At 38.3% G+C, this 21,575-nt stretch overlaps 1 protein-coding gene across 1 annotated transcript in view; it reads left to right on the forward strand.

Moving 5' to 3' along the window:
- Positions 1-971: 971 nt before the first annotated feature.
- rab6ba (RAB6B, member RAS oncogene family a) overlaps positions 972-21,575 on the forward strand; it is an 81,943-nt gene continuing 61,339 nt past the window's right edge. Inside the window, exon 1 of the mRNA XM_026919017.3 lies at positions 972-1,191. Coding sequence (XP_026774818.1) covers positions 1,122-1,191 — 70 coding nt within the window. The 5' untranslated portion in view covers positions 972-1,121. The remainder of the gene's footprint in view (positions 1,192-21,575) is intronic.

Below are 21,575 nucleotides of genomic sequence, written 5' to 3' on the forward strand. Positions count from 1 at the left end.
TCATATATACTGTACAGTGTAACATTTAAACATTAACATTTAACATTTAAATTGTACTTATACACAATTCATAAATTTTCTTTCTTTCTTTATTTTTATTTAAATGCAACATATAGCAGTTTACAAAATGATAAGTTAATAGTAGAAAAAAGAACAGCAATGATAAATACAATATAGAAGCAAATTAAAATATAACTACATAGAGGTTTATAAAAGAAAACAGTAAACTTTTTTAACAGTTTTTTGTTAACAGTTAACAGTTTAAATTTTAAACTTTTCTTGTTATCTACCAATATCAAATGGCCCTTCAGTACTTATCTATGAAGGGCAATATTAAAGTTTGATATTACAAATAAGATGTTTACATATGATGATCTCATATTGTTGAAGACCTTTGTGACCTTTGTGTGATTTATGAACAATAACAATAATGATGGGGTATTTTTTTAAACAGACAATTATACAAAGATCTTCAACAGTAAAAACTGTATGAACATTAGTTTTTTGCTATTTAACATATTTCCAGTGTATACTGTACATCCACTTCACATTTACACACATAATATCTTTTTACTTGGTACTTATAAATATGCAGAAAAAAAGTATGTATTCATAAGCATAATAAAAGATCTGTTTAAAAAACTAAATTGATAGGGAAAACTATTTGCACACTACACACACACACACACACACACACACACACACACATATATATATATATATATATATATATATATATATGTATATAAATAAACAACCTTTAAGCCCACCCGTGTGCGATGTTTTAAAAAAAAAAAAAAAGCTCAAATATAATTTATTTGTAATCAATAAATAAACCATCCTACAATAATTGAGTATTTTTTAATCTTTAAAAAACAAAACAAAACAAAAAAAAACACCTACCGGGGTTCCAGCATGACGTTATGCGTAGATAGAGGGCGGGGCCTCTTGCAGACTGCGCATGCGCAGCAGCTGTGACTGTGTCAGGCAGTCCGGTGCAGCATCGCAGGAGCACCGTTAGTACAGACAGCACTCTGAGCGCAGGAGGCTGAAGCAGTGGAAACACACACACGCACACACACACACGCACAACAAGAGCAGCAAAAACAACATCTAAAAACATGTCTGTGGCCAACGACTTCGGGAACCCTTTAAGGAAATTCAAGCTGGTCTTTCTTGGAGAGCAGAGCGGTGAGTGTCAGTGGAATAAGTAGTTCTGCATGTGATGGTTCTGTATATTCCACCTATACAACTTAATAAGTTTCTCTTTATTCCACTGGATGGTGTGAAACCTGGATTTCTGGATGGTTTAAAAATGTTTCGATGCTCAGTGTTTGAAAGTTATTTGATGATGTTTATTGATATGTACACCTGACTAGCTGTTTTCCTGCTGCAGTAAACATGATTAAAAACATTGGAGTGGAAATTCTCTGAAAATCTGTTTGAATATCTGACATTCCTTTCATGCCTTCTATCTTATAGCTGCTGCACTTGGTGTAGGATGGATGTGTAAATAAATATATAAATAACAGGGATACTGAGACACACCCAGAGTGTTGGTGGCTGAGCAGAACTTGGGTAGCTGTATCCTGTAGGATGGTTTTATAGTGACATCTATAGCCATATGTGTAATACTGGTGATGAGGATGACCATGTCACCATGTCAAATTGGCCATTTGCATCCAAAAAGATTCTCATGGATGACTGGCAGAACTTGGAGATGGTGTCTAGACAAATAAGCATTCATCAGTAGAGAGCAGTTTGGCTGCAGATTGAATGAATCAGCTAGACAGAGCCGTGCCTTGGTCCTATTCAGATGAGTGGACTGAAGATTGGTTGTATGCCTCACCAGAGATTGAGATTTGCATGCAATGGAATAATGTTGCCATGGACTCACTCTGGGGAATGTCATCTCGCCTCCGTTTGGTCTTCACTGTCTTGAAGAACAATGAGGAGTAAAGATAAAGCTCTCATCAGCATTATACTTGGCCTCTTCTGCGTGTCGCTTGGATTTGTACAGCCAAGGAGGATGTGTGCTAACCAATAAATCATTTCCTGCTCTAAGCCCTCTGACACTTTGGCGCATCTAAAAAGTGTCCTGGTGATGGATTCCTCGTCTTTTTCTGGTCAATAGTGCTTAGTCCAGGCACTGGTTGCTGAAGAGGGAGTAACATGGCTTATGAAGGAATCTCCTGTCACTGTGACATAAAATGATGGGTCATAGTACAGCCTTGGTTTTGTTACAAATGGCCAGTGACATTTGGGAATTATGGTAATGCAGAAGCCAAAATGTGGATCGAATTTTATCTGAGAGACAAATCTGATTAAAAACCATCTGGAAGATTGCAAAATATATTTTTCATATGATTTTTCAACTGAGTACAAACCTCAGTTTGGAGCACAGTCACTGGAAAGCATCTGTCTAGTGTCTAGTTCTAAGCATCATAAACATTCTCACTAACTATTATTTGTCATACACATAATTTCGATTAATGTTAATGTGCAATTGTCTTTTCTGTTGACTTTATATCACTTAAATGCACAACTGAAATGCTCAAATAAGTTCCTGGATGATGAATTATTGGCACACATTGTAAAAATGGGGAAAAAAGCTTATGATAAAATATGTTCATGGTTAATGAACTTAATCTCACACTGAAAATATGAGGGAAATTTAATCCTTAATTGAGCCACCCTTTAAATAAATTTATTTGAATTAAATAGAAAACTTGCTTATTTAACAAAACCACATGCATCACAATTATTGGCACCCCTGCATTTAATACATAACATAACATAACATAACATAACATAACATAACATAACATAAGAGTACTGAGTCTTCTCCTGTAATGCTTGATGAGATTGGAGAATACAAGTGAGCACACCTCTATACACAATCTCTCCAAATCCTCTTCAGCTCACTTCACTGGTTTTCAATGGAGTTTTTTCAGGGAACTGGCATAGTCATGTCAAAAGGTTGAGTCTATGGTCATTGAACCATTTTTGTGCAGATTTGGATGGTTGTTTTGGAGCATTGTCCTGCTGGAAGATCAAATTATGACCCAGATGTAGCTTCTTGCAGAGGCAGCCAGAAATCTGCTGGTACTTCATGGAGTCCATGATGCTGGGAGACGAACAAGGTTCACAGGTCTTTGGAGGAAAAACAGCCGCACGACATCACAGATTTTCCACCATACTTACCAGCGGGGAGTGGGTTCTTATATGTATAATCATCCTTCTTTTTATGCCAAACCCAGCTTGAGTGTTTGTTGCCAAAAAGCTCTATTTTATTAGATGAAAGGAATTGCATTCTTCTGGCACACCTTCCAAATAGTTGGCATGCAGGAGGCATCTAATTATGGATTTAGAGAGTTGGTGACCCCAAAATGCTGCCATGTTCTGCAGATCTCCAGCAGTGATCCTTGGAGAAATTCTTACCTCTTTAACCATCCTCCTCACTGTGTGTAGGCAAAATGCACTTCCAGGGAGGTTCATTACAGCTTCAGTTGCGTTAAACATCTTAATTATTTCCATAACAGTGGATATGGGCATTTTTAAAGCCACGGCCTGATTTATGAACTTTTGTCTCAGATCATTTGTTTATTCTCTAATCTTCCCCATGTTGATGTATGACTAATGCAACTTGGCCTCTATATCACCCCAGTGAAACAGGTAGTCATGAATGACCATTTAAGAGTTCCTAAATCATGGATGAACTTAAAGTAAAATTTAACTAGGAACATACCTTAGCTACATTTTGATTTCTAGCATTGCCAGTAATTGTAACATAGATTTATTAATTTAAAAAAAAATTGAATAAATTACTTCAATTAAAAGTTAGATTTCTCTCATATTTTCAGTTTAAGAAGCTAATTAACCTTAAAGACATTTTTCAAAACCTTCTTTATCCATCATTACCAATGGTGTAGCAGTAGTAATTCTGGAGCTGACTACATGTACTACAACAAAAACTATGCAAATTAACAATATGCTGTATTGTATTCATTGTTATCAGATCAACGATTGTGGCTGAGTTTGCAGGTGCACTCAGCGTTATTGATCCATGACCAAACAGTTACAAAGCATTTATATTAAGAATCTATTTGAGATTTAAGATCACGTTTACTGACCAATTATATTTTTACAGAAACGTGACTGAAATCTAATGATTAATCTCAATAACTTCCATCCCGATTAGCTCGAATAATTGTAGTTAGGCGATTATGTAGAAATTGTGACAAGCCTAAATTCTAGTTGGTAAGGAATAGCCTGCTGTTAGTTTAATGTTGTGTTGCTGGTATAAAGTTACGTCCTGAGAGCATCTCACATGGAAGACCTAAGAACTAGTGTTTTCAGTGTTTTCAGTTTGATGAAGGATAGGCTTTTGCTCTGTTGTGTTACCTTGAACGTATTTATGCCATTAGACTTGATGCTTAGTCAATAAGCTCTGCAACAGCTCTCTTTGTAATGGCTGGTGAAGCAGCCACACGATTTTGTTCTCACAGTTAGAGACATTGTATTGATTTTTGTAGTAAGCCTGTTTTTTGCGTCAGTCCACAATCATGCTGAAAGAGCACCTCCGAAAGATGGTAAGGAAATCCTTTGTGAATGTACTTTAATGGATAATGTGATGTAAGTGAGGGCATATTAGACCCTGCCTTAGGAGATTAAACAGGGTTTACTGTCAGTGTTCTTAGTGAAGGTTATCCTATGGTTGAATAATTATCTTTATTTCCTGGCTAACTGTGTTATTCTTGATTTAGCTCATAATGCAACCTTTAAGTATGTGCTGATTTGTGGAGCATGCTGTGCATCTTGGCATGTTCCCAGTATCATGCAGCTCATACTGCCTCTTTTGACCTGTCTGCTAATTTGAGTACTAATGCATATTTTCCTTCTTAGACAGCTCATATACTTCTCTACACATTGCTAATGCCTAGCAATTAGTAGCAGTGACACTATGGAATACAAACAAGTCCTGCAGAATTTTCGTTAGACCAGTCCCAAGGGATAAGTAAGGGACAGGAAGAGAAAGGAAAATATAGGATAGCATGACTGGGGAGGGAGGCAGATAAGGGGATTGAGGATGAGAAAGAAGAGAGGAAAGTAACCGGAGGGAATCCATTGGGCGGAGGGGAAAGAGTCTCACGGTAAATGTGGTGAAAGATTAGAAGGCTCTTCAGAAGGAGCTGCCCAAGCAGCTCAACCCTCCCTATTTGTAATTCTGAAAACGAGAATGGTGTTCTGAATTAAGCATTTCAACAGAGGGCTTGATGAGACGAGGCAGTCTCCTGGTCGTCGGTTAGTCTGGGTGAGATAACGTAGCTGTAGTCCGTTATCATGCTGTGGCACACCGCGCTGCCTCAGGGACTTTCTCCTTCCTCCTTCTGTGTTTAGCTGATGCTGGGCAGACGAGCCAGTAACAAACTTTGATTGGCTCCCTTCATTGGTGGCATGCTGGTGGCCAGACAGCCGTGAGTCCCACCTGGTCATATGCCGTCATTTATTATCACAAGTGATGGTGGTGATGCATGAAAAACACAGCAAGCACACAACATGTTCTAGTCCACAGAGGTCTGACATGTCAGGACCATTTGGTAATATCTCTTCTGCCCCATGACTCAACCCCATTTCTCAGAATCCCCAGCCAAACAATGAACTGCAAACCCAGTCACATTGTTCTAGTATCCTGGACTTCTGATCACAACCACCTGGTCCCAATCAGTACAATCCCTGTAAATGGCTCAGACTTTCAGTGTATCTTTGCGAAGTCTTGCCCCTAACATTGATCCTTCTGTTTGTGTACACACTTTTCCAGTGTTGACCACTTCTGTTCTGTTTGTTTAGTTAAATCTGTCTGCTGATCGCCTGATACTTTGCCTGGCTATTGACTTTGTTTTATTTTGGTTTTGGATTTGTCTGCTTCATTCAATAAAACCCTGCACTTGCATCCGAGCCCTGTCTGCACATGATGGGTAAATATTAGATGACTAGTTATGTGAAATATTTCTGTCTGTTTGTGTAGTCAAGAATCTCAGTGGAAGATTTCTTTCTCGCAGCAGGGCTATCCAAACGATTGTCAGTTGCAATCTGGCAGCCCCTTTAGCTTAGCCTTTCAGATACCAAGCTTCATTAATAAGACACAGTTCATTTGAAACTTGAAAATGTAAGAGCTGAAATCAAGAATGATGTTGCAGAATGAGAAGAATGAGGACAGGAGCTTCAGAATGTTCAATGGGAAACATGATTAATGTCTTTTCTAGAATTTTGTCCTCCATTTCTCTGGCTGTGATCCACATTGAAATAGCTTCTGTAGTTAAATCCATGGAATTTCAAGCCAGTTGGCAAGTCAGTTAGGGATTTATTTTTTTGCTCAGCAGTCTGCGAAGCCTAGTCTCATTGACAATGCAATCTCTTGCCAACTTCCTGACTCAGTGTAATGAACATGGCTATTGTTAAAAATCATTCACACCAGTTACTTACTTTACCTCGACACCCAGTCAGCAGGCTGTCCTGCTCTGCAATCGAGTCAACCTTAGGTCATCCATTGTCATTCAAGTAGTCTGAATAAAATTAGAGTATTATAATTCACCAGATTAGTTTTGCAATGACAGAGTTGATAGTGACAGTATGTGTTTTAACTGACTCACTGGGTTGCTCACGTAGGCTCTGATCAGGAGGCAAATCTGTTAATCAACACGTCTCCAGGCAACAGTATTCTGCAAATCAAACGGCAAATGAAAGCTGGAATGTTCTGTACACTTGGCTCATGTGACTCCAGCATTCTGCCAATTGATTTGCTCTGATGTTTACTCAGGATCTTAATGATAATGGCTGAGATAAATGCTTCCCTCATTTTTAATGCTGTCGGTGTTTGATTTGTGAAGAGCTCTCAGACAGTGGTGAGATGAAACAGTGCCGATTTGCCTGAACCTTTTGGTGGCAATTATTGTGAGCTTTATTGAATGAACTGAACAGCTCCTTTGGTGCCTTTTTTTTGTTTTTTTTTTGCTAAAACTAATAAAGCGGGGTTTGGTAGTCTAGTTTAACTTTTATTAGTCCTGAGTAAGCTAATAATTCAGTGATGCTGTTAATCGTGTGTGTCGAATAGGTCCAAAAGCATGCCTTGGTGTTTAAGAGCCCTAGACTCTAGTGTTACATTTAAGCTCTTTTATATCAGATGGATAAAATAAACAGATATTAATTTCACTGCTATTTTATTTTTCCAAACTGTTGTTCCTGTGGTGACATGCTGTGTAAACTGTTCTCTGTGCCATTTATTCTTTCTGAATAATAACCACAAAAATCCACTGACAGAAAGCCAAACTGTGCCACCGTTTATAAGCTGAGAGAAAATAATTGTAATTTTAAAACAAAACAAAACAAAACCTTGATCTAGACATAATTACATGGGCTTCTAGGACAGCAGTTAATTTTATGTAGTGGCCATTTTTACTTTACCTGCAGATAAATTCAGTTATTTATTAAATTAACCCACGATCAAAAAACCTTGAGAACAGTAAGGCAAGAGGCAATTTTACAGGTTTATTGAGAGGGGGATGGGTTCATAAATGAGAAGTATGGTATATACAGTATATAGCAAATCATTTTTAGGAGATGTTGTAGAAATTGGTTCAGCATTTCCAGACATAGTTACTCCCAGCAGTGTACAAGATGAGGCTTTCTGTACTGCTGATACATCTGACCCAACTGATTAGCTAATTATCAAGCCCTTCAGGAGCTGGGTCAAGTGTCCTAGGAGCAGGGAAAACATCACACTGGGCACAGCAGTGACTTATGCTCTAACACATTAACTCTTCCCTCCCCAGAGCCTTTTTTTCTGCAAACTTGCAAAGCTCTTTTTAATTATACATCACTCTTACATGATTGGTCAGGCTTGCAAAGTCTGGTTTTGCTCCTGCGGGAGCCTGTACATTCATATACTTGTGTACTTGTGTGTGTGTGTGTGTGTGTGTGTGTGCACCTATGAAATGCACAGTCTGTTGCTTCACAGCTTGCTTTTCTCTTTAGTGCTTGGTGGTTCCCTCTTGCATTTTAATGAGATTCACTGGTGAGTTTTCTTTGTCTTCTCACTCCCTCTTCAGTATTTATTTTAAACAAATGGTCCCCAAAATGAGTTGTGAAAAGGCCATTTTTCAAAACTTTAACCTTTATTTCTATTCTAAAATGTGATAAAATTATGTACTGATGGAATATTGTATTTTAATCCCATGTTTTTTGCTTGTTTAAAGATTCCGCATCATCTCCATTCTATGCTGTATATAATACTGCAGCGAGAGGCACTAGGAGAGTAGAAGACAGTGTGCTTGTGTCAGTGCTTTTGGGCGGGGCACGTACTGCTCATGTCACCTTAAATAACACTATTATTAATTAATGTATTTATTATAGTTAGAGGCTCATTTATATATTGGTATATTAGAATTGCAAAGGCCAGTGTTGCAGTAATAGTTAAAACTATATTGTGCAGCCCTAATGCTATAAAGCACTGGAAAACAAAATGTGCTGTTATCTTTAATGTTAGAGCGTTTCTATGTCTCTGAGCTAGTCACTATGGTTACAGGTGATATTCAAGGCTATCACAAGATGAGAGTTGATTCTGGCCTTGTCCCAAAACACAATAAGCCCTGCAGTCCTGCACTAAGTTCACAAGGAAAGTGGAACTATCACGCTTTGCTATAGTAAGGTTACATGAAAAAGACTGCAGATTGTATTTCATAGTCAAGTTATTTAACCCTCATGTTCTGTTCATTATTGAGCAGTATTATGTCCCATTGGCCCACCTCGTCGCTCTAAACACGTACAGGGGTAACATTTATTTTACAATATCCAATATATCCTTTTCTCTAATAGCAGGTGTGTGTAGTGTACGTTTATATTTTTGGTGGAGACCCCACATCCCAAAAAGGATAGGAATGTCTGACAGTTTAAACCTTTTCGGGACATTTGGCTGGTCCCCACAAGGAAAACAGTTTTTTTTTTTAAACAAATACTGCAACTTTTATTGAAAAAAACAAAAAGAGTCAAAATGGTTACTTTTGGTTTATTAGCATTAATTAGCTGGGTTAGTAAATATGTCAGTGGAAGGTCCTCACAAGGATTAAAAAAAATGTGTGTGTGTGTGCGCGCGTATGTGTGTGTGTTTAACATTGAAAAATGGTTCTTTTTGTACCAAACAGATCGTAATTGTTAGAGACAATGTGATTTGTTTAAAAATAGATTTTAGCCAACCAGAAGCAATCAAAGCAATATATTATAAACGAAAAAATTCACTAAGGTATCATACTTGAGGGACAGCAATATGCGAAATGCAAAACATGCAAATGCTAAATTAATATAAAGTTAAAAACGGTAAAAGTAATTTACCCCAGTGAAATGTCACACTGGTGTGAATAAGTTTACCCTATATATCCACAGTGATTTCTTATACTAATGACCACAACACAGTGGAAAACGTCACCAGTAATCTGAAAAATATGAGTGTACAGAAATGTAAAATCTCTTTATTTAATTTAATTTATTTATTACATTTTATTCATTTTAACCATTGAAAGAATATCTTGATTTCTAATTTGATATATATCTCCTCTGGTTAAGCATGCTGACAAAAGAAATGCATTATTTAGGGAGGATTGATGCATTTCCAGAATCATTACAGCCCGGCTCATTTATAGGACTTGTTTGATAAATTACGTCACCTTCTGGGAATGCAGCAGGGCTCACCCGTACTCCATGTGGGCACTTTCTCTGCATGGGATTGGTTAATGGTGGGTGAGCAAGTCTCAGTTCTCCAGAAGCCATTACCGAAGCTGTCTTGATATAAGTCCTCACAGGCAGCCTTTAAAACTGTTTATGAGCACCAGTCAGAATATCTAAAATAAAGGCTTGTGAGGTGTACAGCTTCCCTCTCTGACTGATCTGATCTCATGCTGGGGAACACCTGAAAGCCTGCAGAGGGAAATGCTTGATATTTCTTTTCTTTTAAATGAGGAACATTTTTTTCTCATTTCTTGTTGGCAACCAACCCAAACCTGGAACACATTCCCAGTGCAAATGGCGGACGTGATCTGGGATGTATTCTCTTAGCACTTTGGATAATGAATGGTGAAGATTGTACAGGAACAGCGTATGTTCTGCAGTAATGTATTTAATGTAGTAATGCTTTGACCTTTTCTAGCTGCCTGCTGATGGAGCCTGCACAGCGTATTGATTCAGAGGTTGAGGTCAGCAGCACCGTAACCAAACTAGAGCACTCTGAGGAGGCCAGAGTTGTAAATCGCAGAGTAAATGCTGTAGTGACAGGAGAGATGGAGTCATTTGTCCTAGATTTCCCATAATGCTTTGCTCAGGATAACCACTTAATGAGTAAGTGAGACAGACATAGATTTTTTTATGGCTCTACGCTGTACAATATATTAAAATAAACTGGTAAATCTGTAATACGTCATAGTAATTGATTGGTCTCCAGTAGTATGAAATTAAACTAATATTGTATTTATTAATTTAATGTAGATGTATTGAGATTTAGATGGTTAAACTGCTCATAGACCACAAATAAATTATTTAGAATTGAATTATAATGAACAAACTGCTTATTTTTGTGATATTAGTAGTAATGATTAACAATATTTTGTGCAGCTCTAACAGACAATATCATAAGGCAAAGAGAAAATATTGCTGTAAATTTGAGAAATTTACAGAGAGAGCAAGTCGTAAGAGAAAAGCTAATAGTTAAACCAATGCAGGGGACAGAAACAATGAAACTTATAATTTTTTAAAATAAATTGTAACCTGTGAATTATTGACCAATAAAACCCGAAGTTGAAGCACAAATGTGCCTAGCTCTGATCATGTAATATTGAAACGTATTGAATATATATACAGTAATTACGAATTATAACGCACTATTTCAACATTTTTTTCCAGTAATTTTTTTACTATACTGTATGAAAATTGTTTTGAAATAAGATTATGACTTGCCCCCCTGTATGAGATGATCCCAATAAAATAACAGACTTTGCGATTACGTGTTTTCATGTCAGACTATATGATGAAGAATCCTCTAACAATAGACCTACCATTAAAGAAAATGTACTACATTGTGCTTAGGTCATCAGTCAGCACTATCCGGGCTTGTGCAGGAACAGAAACAAACCCTTGGTGTAATAGTAGCAATGTTACACCTTGAAAAAACTTGTTTTAAATTTGGAGGAGGAGGAGATCAGAGCTGTTTGTAGCTGAGTAAAAGAGGACAACGTCACATGGAATGCCCTTTCTCTAAAGTGAGCTTGAAGTAGTGAGGATATTTTTTTTCTGTCCAGGAGCATTCATGGTAGCTTTGCAACTCACTGTATGAGGGCCAAGTAGTGTAGGCTGGTAACGTTAATTTGCATAATTTTATGCCACCCTCCTATTGGTGGCTTTAGCAGTGTCAAAGCAGCAGTCGTGCTCTGAGATTTTAATTCTGTTGTCGGCTGTCTTTGGTTTCAGCGGCACTAAATCGGTGAGCATGTCACATTATGTGTTCTAAGGCCACTAATTTAACCACATGGCCAAAGAATTCTTTTGCGATGTGCGATTTTTGTCTGCGACAGCAAAATAGGCTCGAACAATCATACAGTGTAAAGGCAACTTAATGCAAATGGATGTTATTTGTCACTCTGGAGCTGTTTTCTCTTCTACTTTCTCTATGTCCTTTTGACCCCTGAGCACCTTAAACATTTCCTATTGGATTCTATTTGGATTTAATAAGCCTAGCTATTGGCAATTAAAATATTGATTATATGGCTGACCTTAATGAAACCTCAACAATAAAAGTGAAGGATGATTAGAATATGTGGGTTGTAATTTCCTTACGGTGATTCATTGTTTGCTGGAAGCACATGAGCGCTCTGTGGAGGTGAGGCTTGCACAGTTCTGCTAATCAGAGATATCTGATTTTTGTAGTGCCAGTTTAGTTGCTAGCTTGGGGTTTAATGCATTCGTATAGAGGATTTTGCTTTTGCTTACAGAAATATAGGTTCTTGGTGTAAATCAGTGTAATTATTACCTTATTATGTTAATATCTAATAGGTTTACTAGTTGCTGCTGTGGGGAGATGTCGACTATTTGGGACAGTGGAAATAACTGAGGCAGATGGTAAAGAATGCTGCCTGAAATATTTCAGAGGTGATAAAGTCAATTCTACAGTCAACTGCACAATACTACACTGGAAAATTTTGGAAAACTTTCTTTCGCTTTAATGGACAGATAACACTTTGATATCATTCTGCATGTAGTGGAGAGATGTGTGTGAGAATCATTTTTAAATCCCACTCCAGCAGTTACTTTTGCTGTCCTTTAAAGCTAAACAAGATTTAAATTTTTAAATCTTGGCACTGTGACAGAGTGAATTCCATTGTGTTCAGTGCTGTGTGAGCTGCGGATTGCACATCACTATCCAATCCCATTCAGCTAGATTAGAATCAGATTAGAGGTGCGTGTCAGCTCAAAGAGGCCGACCCAGACTGGTTTTCAGGCTCTTCTGAGGCTGGAGTTGAACATGGTGAAAAACCTTTCAGACCCTGCTGCATTCTCCATCCATCATGATGTTATAAGGATCTTCTGTGCCATGCTGCATGCTCTCAGATTTCAGCCTCTAGTTCATCCACACAAATGTATTTTAAGGACTGGTATGTCCTTAAATAGGGTAACTTGATACACAGATATACTATTTTGCACAATTATTTCACTGATTTATTTTGTTTTGTTGTTAACAGTATAGTCTAAAAAGTATTGAAGGTGGGAATGTAACATACCGCTTGTGTATGAGTGTTACCTGCTGTGTGGTTTGGTACGATCTTTACTACACAAATAAAACAGACTGAAAATAGCCATGACCTGGAACAGTTTTTGAAAAACTGGTTGACTAGTAAATATTACTAGTCATTCAGCCCCTAGTTTCCACTTCTGGATTTGATCCAGAGTGTCCAGGATCAATGCTACAAGCATACTACACGCTATCACTGCCCCTACAACATGCTATCACAGGCTGAGAGAGACATATAAATCCTAGCTCAAATGCAGAGTGCTTAGGCTTATCTCCTCTCTGCCCTGGTGCCAGTGTGGTGCAGAGCAGCTCTGCTGGCCATCAGCCATGATGGAGAAGGACATGGAGCAGGCCTCCAGCTCTCTGCCTGCAATAATTCATGAACCTGCTTCACCAAATTAAGGCGAGGACTGGAATATGACAGGCTTAGCGATGAGTTGGCAGTGAAGAGGACCACAGGGGCAGGCGCAGGATTTAATCATGCCGGTGGATTTGTGATCTCTTGGCCAGCCATTTATTACTTTTAAAAACCTATTTTCTTTCAGTTTGTAGACGAGAGCAGGAGTGTATTAGATTTTTTATGAAGAGTCCTTTCATATTTCAGAACATTTTGTTTCCTGTGTAGAAATGGGATATCAGAGTCTGGGCCAAGCTTCCGCTGAGGAAATAGAGCTGTCCCATCTGCTGCAGCATTAACAAAGACCCAATCCAACATGACTGTAGTAGACATGTCTATGGTCTGCGTGTGTGTAACAGAGGAAAAAGTCATTTTTTGCCTTTGTGTTAGGAGCAAAAGCCGCTGAATGGCTGCGTTTCAGTATGTGATGCATCTAAAGATAATACAGATCTTTACAACTCGTTGTCCCTTTCTCGCAGCAGTGCCCCGCCCTCTCAGATGGCTTGTGGGGCGCAGCTCCCTGGCAGCTTTGATCTAATATCGATTAACTTGGCTGCCCAGTAATAGGCGGTAATTGATCCTGAGCTATAAAACTCAGCCAGCTCTTTGTGTCTACTGCTCTGTTTTGAGACAGACATCTTTTTGGAACCTTCTGTATTGCTTTGTGTCTAGAAGACAGGCTTCTCTTATTATTTAAGAGCCTCGTAGTAGGGCCTTCATTAAAATATTTAATGAGTGGCTATGAACTCTGCTGGAATATTTTCTACTAATTCCCATAAATCTCTCACTGCATTACACGGTTGCGGTTACGGGAGGAAGTAAACGGATTTATTGAGCAATGAAAACTGGTTGGCATATGCCTGGACGTGCTTAATAATTAAAACCGTGAAATCTACAGCGTAAATTAGTCTGATTTGCCTCTAAGGTGTGTGTGTGTGTGTGTGTGTGTGTGTTTTCCCCTCTGAACTGGTGGGTTGCCCTTGGTTTTTGGAGTGAGCAGTCTTCCCGCTGTTGAATAGCAAGCAGTGCAGTACATATGCTACATGCTTCAGTGAGCCTTGATCCCAGCCTCCAGTGGGATTCTAACCTCAGCCTCCATTATCATAACCGAAAAAAAAACTCTGAAAGGGGAAAGAAACGTTATGGAAATTCAGAGTCAAAGATGTGTCAGATGTTGTGTGTTAACCTCAATCCTTCTAGTCAACTAATATTTAGATGCATGAAGTCTCCATTCAGATCCAAATCAGAAAACGTCTTTGTAGCAGAACTGATCAATGCAAACATCTGAGATTCCCCACACATGTGACTCCTCCAGCATATGTCCTCTTGGTCCCATGGAAAAGCAAGAAAATGTGAGAGTGAGGTAGTGGTAGATCAGCAGTTATAGAATTGTAGTCGATCAGCCAAAATATTTTTGCTTCCAAAGTTTTGCACTGGAGCTACAAGGCTAATGTATCTAACAAGTAGTGAAAGTCTCACAATTCATTCATCTTCAGTAGCTGCTTTATTCTGGTCACGGTCATAGTGGGTCTAGAGCTTGTACACGGGATGCTGGTTGTGAGGCAGGAATACACCCTGGATGGGATACCAGTCTAACGCAGGTCACCATGCACACATCCACCCACTCATTCACACCTAGAGAACCTGGAGAACTCAGAAGAAACCCACACTGTCATGGGAAAACATGTCGAACTCCACACAGACACTAACCCAAGCTCAGGATACCTGCTTGCAGATTAGGACATACTATGACTTTCTGTAATCTGTAAACATAAACGCTGTGACGTGTTAGGGGCCCCCTATGCCACAAGCTTACAAAATTTGAAGGTGGAATTGTGCTGGTAAGCTGGGAATGATTCATGTGATATTATAGTTACACTTGGTGAGATTATGGAGCTTAACAATGTCATTTGAAGCAAAGCATTGGATGAGATAGACTTCCATTAGCTCACAGCTCCAGTGCTACAGAAGCAAACCTTCAACCTCAACTGCTTAGTAAGTAATAGGGCTGGGCGATATGGACAAAATCTTATATCACAATATGGATAATTTCATATCATGATATATTAAGTTTTCTCTAAAATTTATTTAAAAATGATCTATACAATATAACTACGTGCATTCATGATTGGTCTGTGGCATACCATACAGATGATTTGCTATACCCAAACCATGTCCAAATGACAGAAGTACCTCACTTTTAAGGTGCAAGTTCCTCATTTTTTACTTTGGCTGATGCCTGTTCTGTGTCAGAATGTTGTAGGGAGTTTCGCTGTGTCACATTTCTCCATACTTTTTTTTTTGTTTTTGATACAGCACACTGCTAGTAGCTCCTAGCGCCGACCATAGTGATGTAAATCGGCTGCCTAAAAAAGCTATAAGCCTCAAGAAGCCATGGTTTACAGTGATTTTAGAACAGCTAAGGGGCATTGTTAGGCACAACTTCTTGGGGCTTATAGCTTTTCTAAAACGGATACTACATATACCTGCCAAGGTTTCATAAAATAAACACACAGCAAATAAAACTGCAGTAATGATAATAATTCTTCCGCCAAGCAATGTAGTTCTTCAGCAACATTTTGAGAATGGTTGCCAAGCAGCACACAGATGCAGCAACATACAGACACAGTGGAAAGCACGCTTAAAGATTGGGGTGATTATTAACATTTATCTGGATATCGCCATTAAATGTGCAATTGGTGAAGTAGTGTTCAATTATGTTAACACTCCTCTTTGCTGGTACAGGAGTGTTTGACTCTGGACAGGTGTGTATTAATTGCGCGGTGCCAGAAGAAGGATATTGCTCCAGCATCTTCTCTCATTGTAGTTTAGGCACTAGTAAGCTTGCAGGGACAATTCACATTTATGCCCCATCGCTGACATGATTTCTCTTGCCTCTAGACCAGCATCAGAGAGTTGTTGTACAGTGGTGTTTCTCAAGCAGTGGTTGGTGTAGATTGTCTCAGTGCCGGCTGCTTTACAACTCCGTGGCAACAACGGAGCCAAGGAAGTTCACCTCCGCAGGCTCTCTAGTATACCTAACGTTAGGAGAAAGAAAAACAATGTTCTAATCATGTTGCAGTTACGTTGTAATCACTGATGTAACTACATATGTATCTACCATCAGCAACTATTATGCTCACTTTCCCCTAGCTGTTGTCGCTTGCCAGCAATATCATTTTTGTTACACTCTAGAGTAACCAAGCTACACTAACAAAAATTATATTGCTGAGTGTAATAGGCTACAAATAAAAACATGCAAGCGAGCTGAAGTTACATCATTAACTTACCATACATAGTTGGTGTGGTTTGTTCGTATTGGATGGAGATAAAAGGCTGGTGGATTGGACAGCAGCAATGAGAGATATTTCTCCAACAAGCGACAGGACACAATGGGTTCCCTGGCTGCTCAATCCCCATACGCTCTCTTTGTTTCATTTGCTGGCATCTTTGGGGTTTTTGTGCATTTGTTGAATGACAGCGTTGCATACTTCTCATTTTGTTCTCATTTTGGCGGATGATAAATGATTCTGGCTTCAGTTGGCGGTTGCTCTTTAGCTCTCTGTCCCATATGCAGCTGCACATCAAACCAGACTTTGTTGACAAGACCCTCAGGTGTATTTGGATTCAGTGCCTGAGAGTGCTTGATTCGTTAACGCTTGGTGGTGGGATGTTTTGTCACATCCTTCTTGGAGAAGTTTTTTCACTACTTCAATGAAAACATTGTTGCTAGTGATAAACTCGGGATCTTTCAACAGAGACCAGGATCGGCTGATCGGTAGATCACTGATGTAGCAGTTAAGCCCCGCACACAGGCCAGAATAACTGCTGAAACCATAGAGTTCACCTTTCCTGCTTTTCACAGTGGCATAAAACTGATGGAGAGCCTGTTTAGGTTTATTGAGTGTTTTAAAATCAGTAGCCAGATCTTTCTTGGCACACCAGGTCTGAAAACAGTGTATGGACGACGTAGTCTGTTTAACAGACCCAGCTTCGTTTCTTGACTTTTCCAGCTCTTCAATTGCTCTCTCATTAATTTCAGCGTGTCTCCTTTCTCTTTTATCTTCCTCCTCTATCCTGTCCATCTCTTTCAACCACTTATCCACACTTGGCCCACTCAGTAAATCAAAATTCACAACAAAATCTGACATTTTGAAACTATTTTTAATATAATCATATTCAAGGACCGGAACTATCCATTTTATAAAGTGGCTTTTGACACACTGGAGATATAGAAGAAATAGGAAAATATCTGGCAGTAGACATCTTTCTATCATCTTATAATATATATCGCCATATCAGCAGCCATACTTAGTATCATGGATTGGATCATGCTTCACTTGGCACTCTGGCTTCATTAAGGGCTTTTTTTTTTAAAAAACATAAAATACTTCTTAGCTTTCTGAATGCTTCCATGTTCCCATAGTGTTGATGATATTTTGAAGTTCTTGTTCTTTTTTCTGAAAGCAAGGTCCTCCATTTAGCTATAATTTGATTGGTTAAATTTTATTTTAAAAATTAAAAATTTTTCTTTGGCTCTTGGAATTTCATGAGTAGGCAATGCACTAAAACTTATGTTCTCTTATCAGGTTTTGCCGAAGTGAACGCAGTAGACTGTAAATGGACTAGCTTCTGTGTTTTGTCTTTGTGTTCCAAACTTTTATTATTATAACAAATTATTGTCACATGTCCAGCTGAGCCCCATGCTGTGCTGCTATGCTATCTATGCTATGCTGATTGAGTTCTGCTCCAGCAACTTCTGCAGTGTGTGAGTATTTACTGTCTTTCTCAGCTCACCCCCTGAGATGAGCTCCTCTGTCAGTGAGCCAGCGTTGATCACATCCTTCATCCAGCTCTCACACAGCACTGAGCAGCCTAATGAACTCCTGCTCTCTCTAACACCGGGCCTCAGGCTCATGACCCTGCACACCACTGCCATTCATTCAGCTTTGGGTCCTACAGAGCATGATGTTCAGTTAGGAGATGATCTTTAAGCCAATTTTTGTGTTTCTGTCTGTGATCAAAGTCCTGTTTAGAGAGAACACCACTTCCACAGTACTGTGTCTCTGCTGCTTGGTACGGTTTAAACTCCCAGGTGTTGTACAAGCAGGTCTGACCTCCAGGCTCAGAACACACCAGCCAGATGGTCAATTTAGGGAAACAAACTTATTTCCAATTCATCACCTCATTTAGTGTGTGTACACACTCTGCTTTTCTCTTGGGAAGGGCAGAAGCAGGAGAAGGGAGGGAGAAACTCACTCACTCTCAGGTGGTGAGCTGCTGGGCCTGGCTAAAACTCACTCAGTGCTTAATTAACACATTCCTGGTCCAACTGGAGATGCTGACAGTGAGATAGGAGTGGAGTTGAAATGACTGGAAAGAAAAGAAATGTTTATTGTTTCTTCCTGTGAAGTGAGACACTGAATATTAATGCAGCCCTTCAAAATGTCTCTTTAATTCGCTGCTTTTTCTCTCATTTCCTGCATGAGAGCATTCAGACTTAACATCAGACAGAGGTGCTGGTTGCTGTGCTGAGGAGTTAACGTGTCTTCCTGTGCATTTCACTGCCACTGTATCTCTCCCCAGGCCCACCATAAGCCCTTTAATCATCCAAAGGATTTGTGAGCAACAGAATTTCAAATAAAAAAAATAAAAAATACAACCCTTGTTAAGCCAGTATCCTCAACAGGCATTGTTGCTTGTTCTTATTGAATTAAGAAATAAAGGACTAGTCATGCACTGGTATGTATTTTCATAAGCTCTTGTTGTTAATCTAGACAATGCAGCAAAATATATAATTATGAAAGCACTAATACTGTTATGTTACAGGGGTTAAAGCTGAATTCAGCATGTTACAGGAATGGATACTGTTTGGTAGCAGTTTATATTACTCCAGTGCTTCCCGCAGATCTGAAGCTCATGAGGTGGTTGGACAAAATGGGGTAGGGTTACACACGGACTCCTGAAACAGACAATACAAAGGTTCCAGATCCAGATTTATCTCAAACAAATATAAATAAATTAGAAAAAATGTTATTTGAGTCTGACTATCATTTTCATTTCCAGTGAATTAGTGTATTAATATTAATATTATATTAATCATTGTAATCACTGTGTTTACTAGGGCTGGGCCATAGGACCATAATATCGATATTGCGATAAATTATGTCACAATATACTTTTCTGAGATAATGTTGTTTTTGTGATATCTCTTTGCTAATTAAAAAAAAATGGATGCAGCTGATGTGATGTAAAAATTTTATACTTGATCTTTAAAATTTTAAAATACAATACAAACAATACAAATTGTTTTTTTTTAAATGAAAAATAGAAATATAATAAAAACAAATAAATATATAAAATATAATAAAAATAAAAATAAATGTATAATTATTTATTAATAATAAAGGTTATTATTATTATTATTATTATTATTATTATTATTATTATTATTATTATTATACACTACTGAGAATACGGAGAAATATATGAACCAGATGGAGCATGTTGGAGAAATGAAGGAGAAATAAAAAGAACCAGGCAAACAAACAAACAAAAAAAATGCTGGTAACCATTATACCAACAGATTACTGAATTTGCTTGTATGCTGGATATGTAATATGCTTGTCTTGGCTGTCCAGGTTAGCGATTTGTCTGCCTTTTCACCCTGTCATGGCCTGGAAGAGAAACAGCAGAAGGAAAACTCAATAGAGTGTCTACAGCATTTAGAGCTGACAAGGGCAGTTTTATAGGAATATAAAGTTTTATTATTTTCTAGCTGTCATAATATATACAGTACTGTTCAAAAGTCTTAGGCACCCTATTTTTTTAGTAGAAATATTGTTATAATGTTTATTTTATGGCTTCTGCATTATCAATACAAAAACATTTTATATCTCCAAGCATTACTTTTCCAACAGAACAAAATTAAATGTTACAGAAAAATGGTTGTATGCCAGTAAAGAAAACAATATATTACGTAAGCGACCATTTTTCAGACAAAAAACGAATGAAGGCTGCTGGGTTTTGTTCTTTTAATGTAGAAATGTTTCTAAATTTCATTATTTTTGAAGGCAGTTTGATTTACATTTACAGTAACGTACATGTAAATGCTTTTCTCAAAATAGTCTTTAATATGTTAAGTTACTGCAAACTGAAGAAGAAAATTCTTATTTATACAATGATTTTGAAAGGTGTGTTGTCCCCAGGCATTTGATGGACGGTGTATATTTTAATAATCATGACTTAGATCAGACAGTTTACAATTTTTAACATGGAGTCTGTTCAATATTTGTTTTATTTCTCAAAAATGGATTTCTGACAGGATGAAGGATGAAATTTGCAGTCATATGTGAGATGCCTGGAGAAAGAAGTACAAGGACGATTTTTCTGTTTGACTCTAAATACCACCGCATTACTCTTAATAATGATGCCGAATGCGGTGTTTTTGTTTCCCTTTTTTCCCGTCAGTCCCTGTTGCAGCTTCTGTCTTAATCTCCCTTAATTCAGCTTCCTCCTTAATTTCTCTCCAGGCTGCAGGCAGACAACCCAAATGAAAAGGAAATTCACCTGCAATTGTGATGATATCACATTTTAGCCTCATTACATCCCAGCAAAGGTTCCCTGTGTGTCTGATACATTGTGCTGAATACACTTGTCATTAGACTCATATAAATGACTCCAGCTGTGGCTTGCTTGCCTGCTACCTGCTGATATTGATGGGCCACTGACCCCAATTACAGCTGAATAATTTTAATATGAAATCGATATATGGTATCTCTGTCACACATGGTTCTATCTCAACACATGAGGCTAGCACTGAAATTCACACTCATTTACTATTCACCATCAAATTCAAACAGATGTTTATTTACTCTGTCACAGAATTTGTGAGTTATTGTAAGATTTGACATACTATTACTCAGTTGTGTGATTTTTTGACAGCAGTTATGGGTTTTTATTTTTTATTTTTTTTTGACTAAAATAATTAGTTTGACCCCCCCATCATCTGGTACATTCTGCCCCAAATGTCTGAGCTCAGATCATTACGTTTGACCCATAGATGTCTTTCCCTCGTGTCCTCAAGCCCAGCAATGTGGTTTATTGGGAGAGCAGTTGGGCTGCAGACGGGGACCAGTTCGACACAGATGGGGCCGATGATCTAGGGGGTGAAGACACAGGCACGTGAGGAGATGATTTCTTAGGCCTTGGCTGTAGGCATGAATCTGACAGAAGGAGCTTAGCTCTAATGCTTCACTTCATAAACTAGTTAGAGACATGATAGATTTATATAACACGTAAATGTGTGATGTTTGTGATATTTCACACATTTTTAAGCAAAAAGAAATG

The sequence above is a fragment of the Pangasianodon hypophthalmus genome, chromosome 2, assembly GCF_027358585.1.
Source record: "Pangasianodon hypophthalmus isolate fPanHyp1 chromosome 2, fPanHyp1.pri, whole genome shotgun sequence".
Taxonomy (NCBI): Eukaryota; Metazoa; Chordata; class Actinopteri; order Siluriformes; family Pangasiidae; genus Pangasianodon; species Pangasianodon hypophthalmus.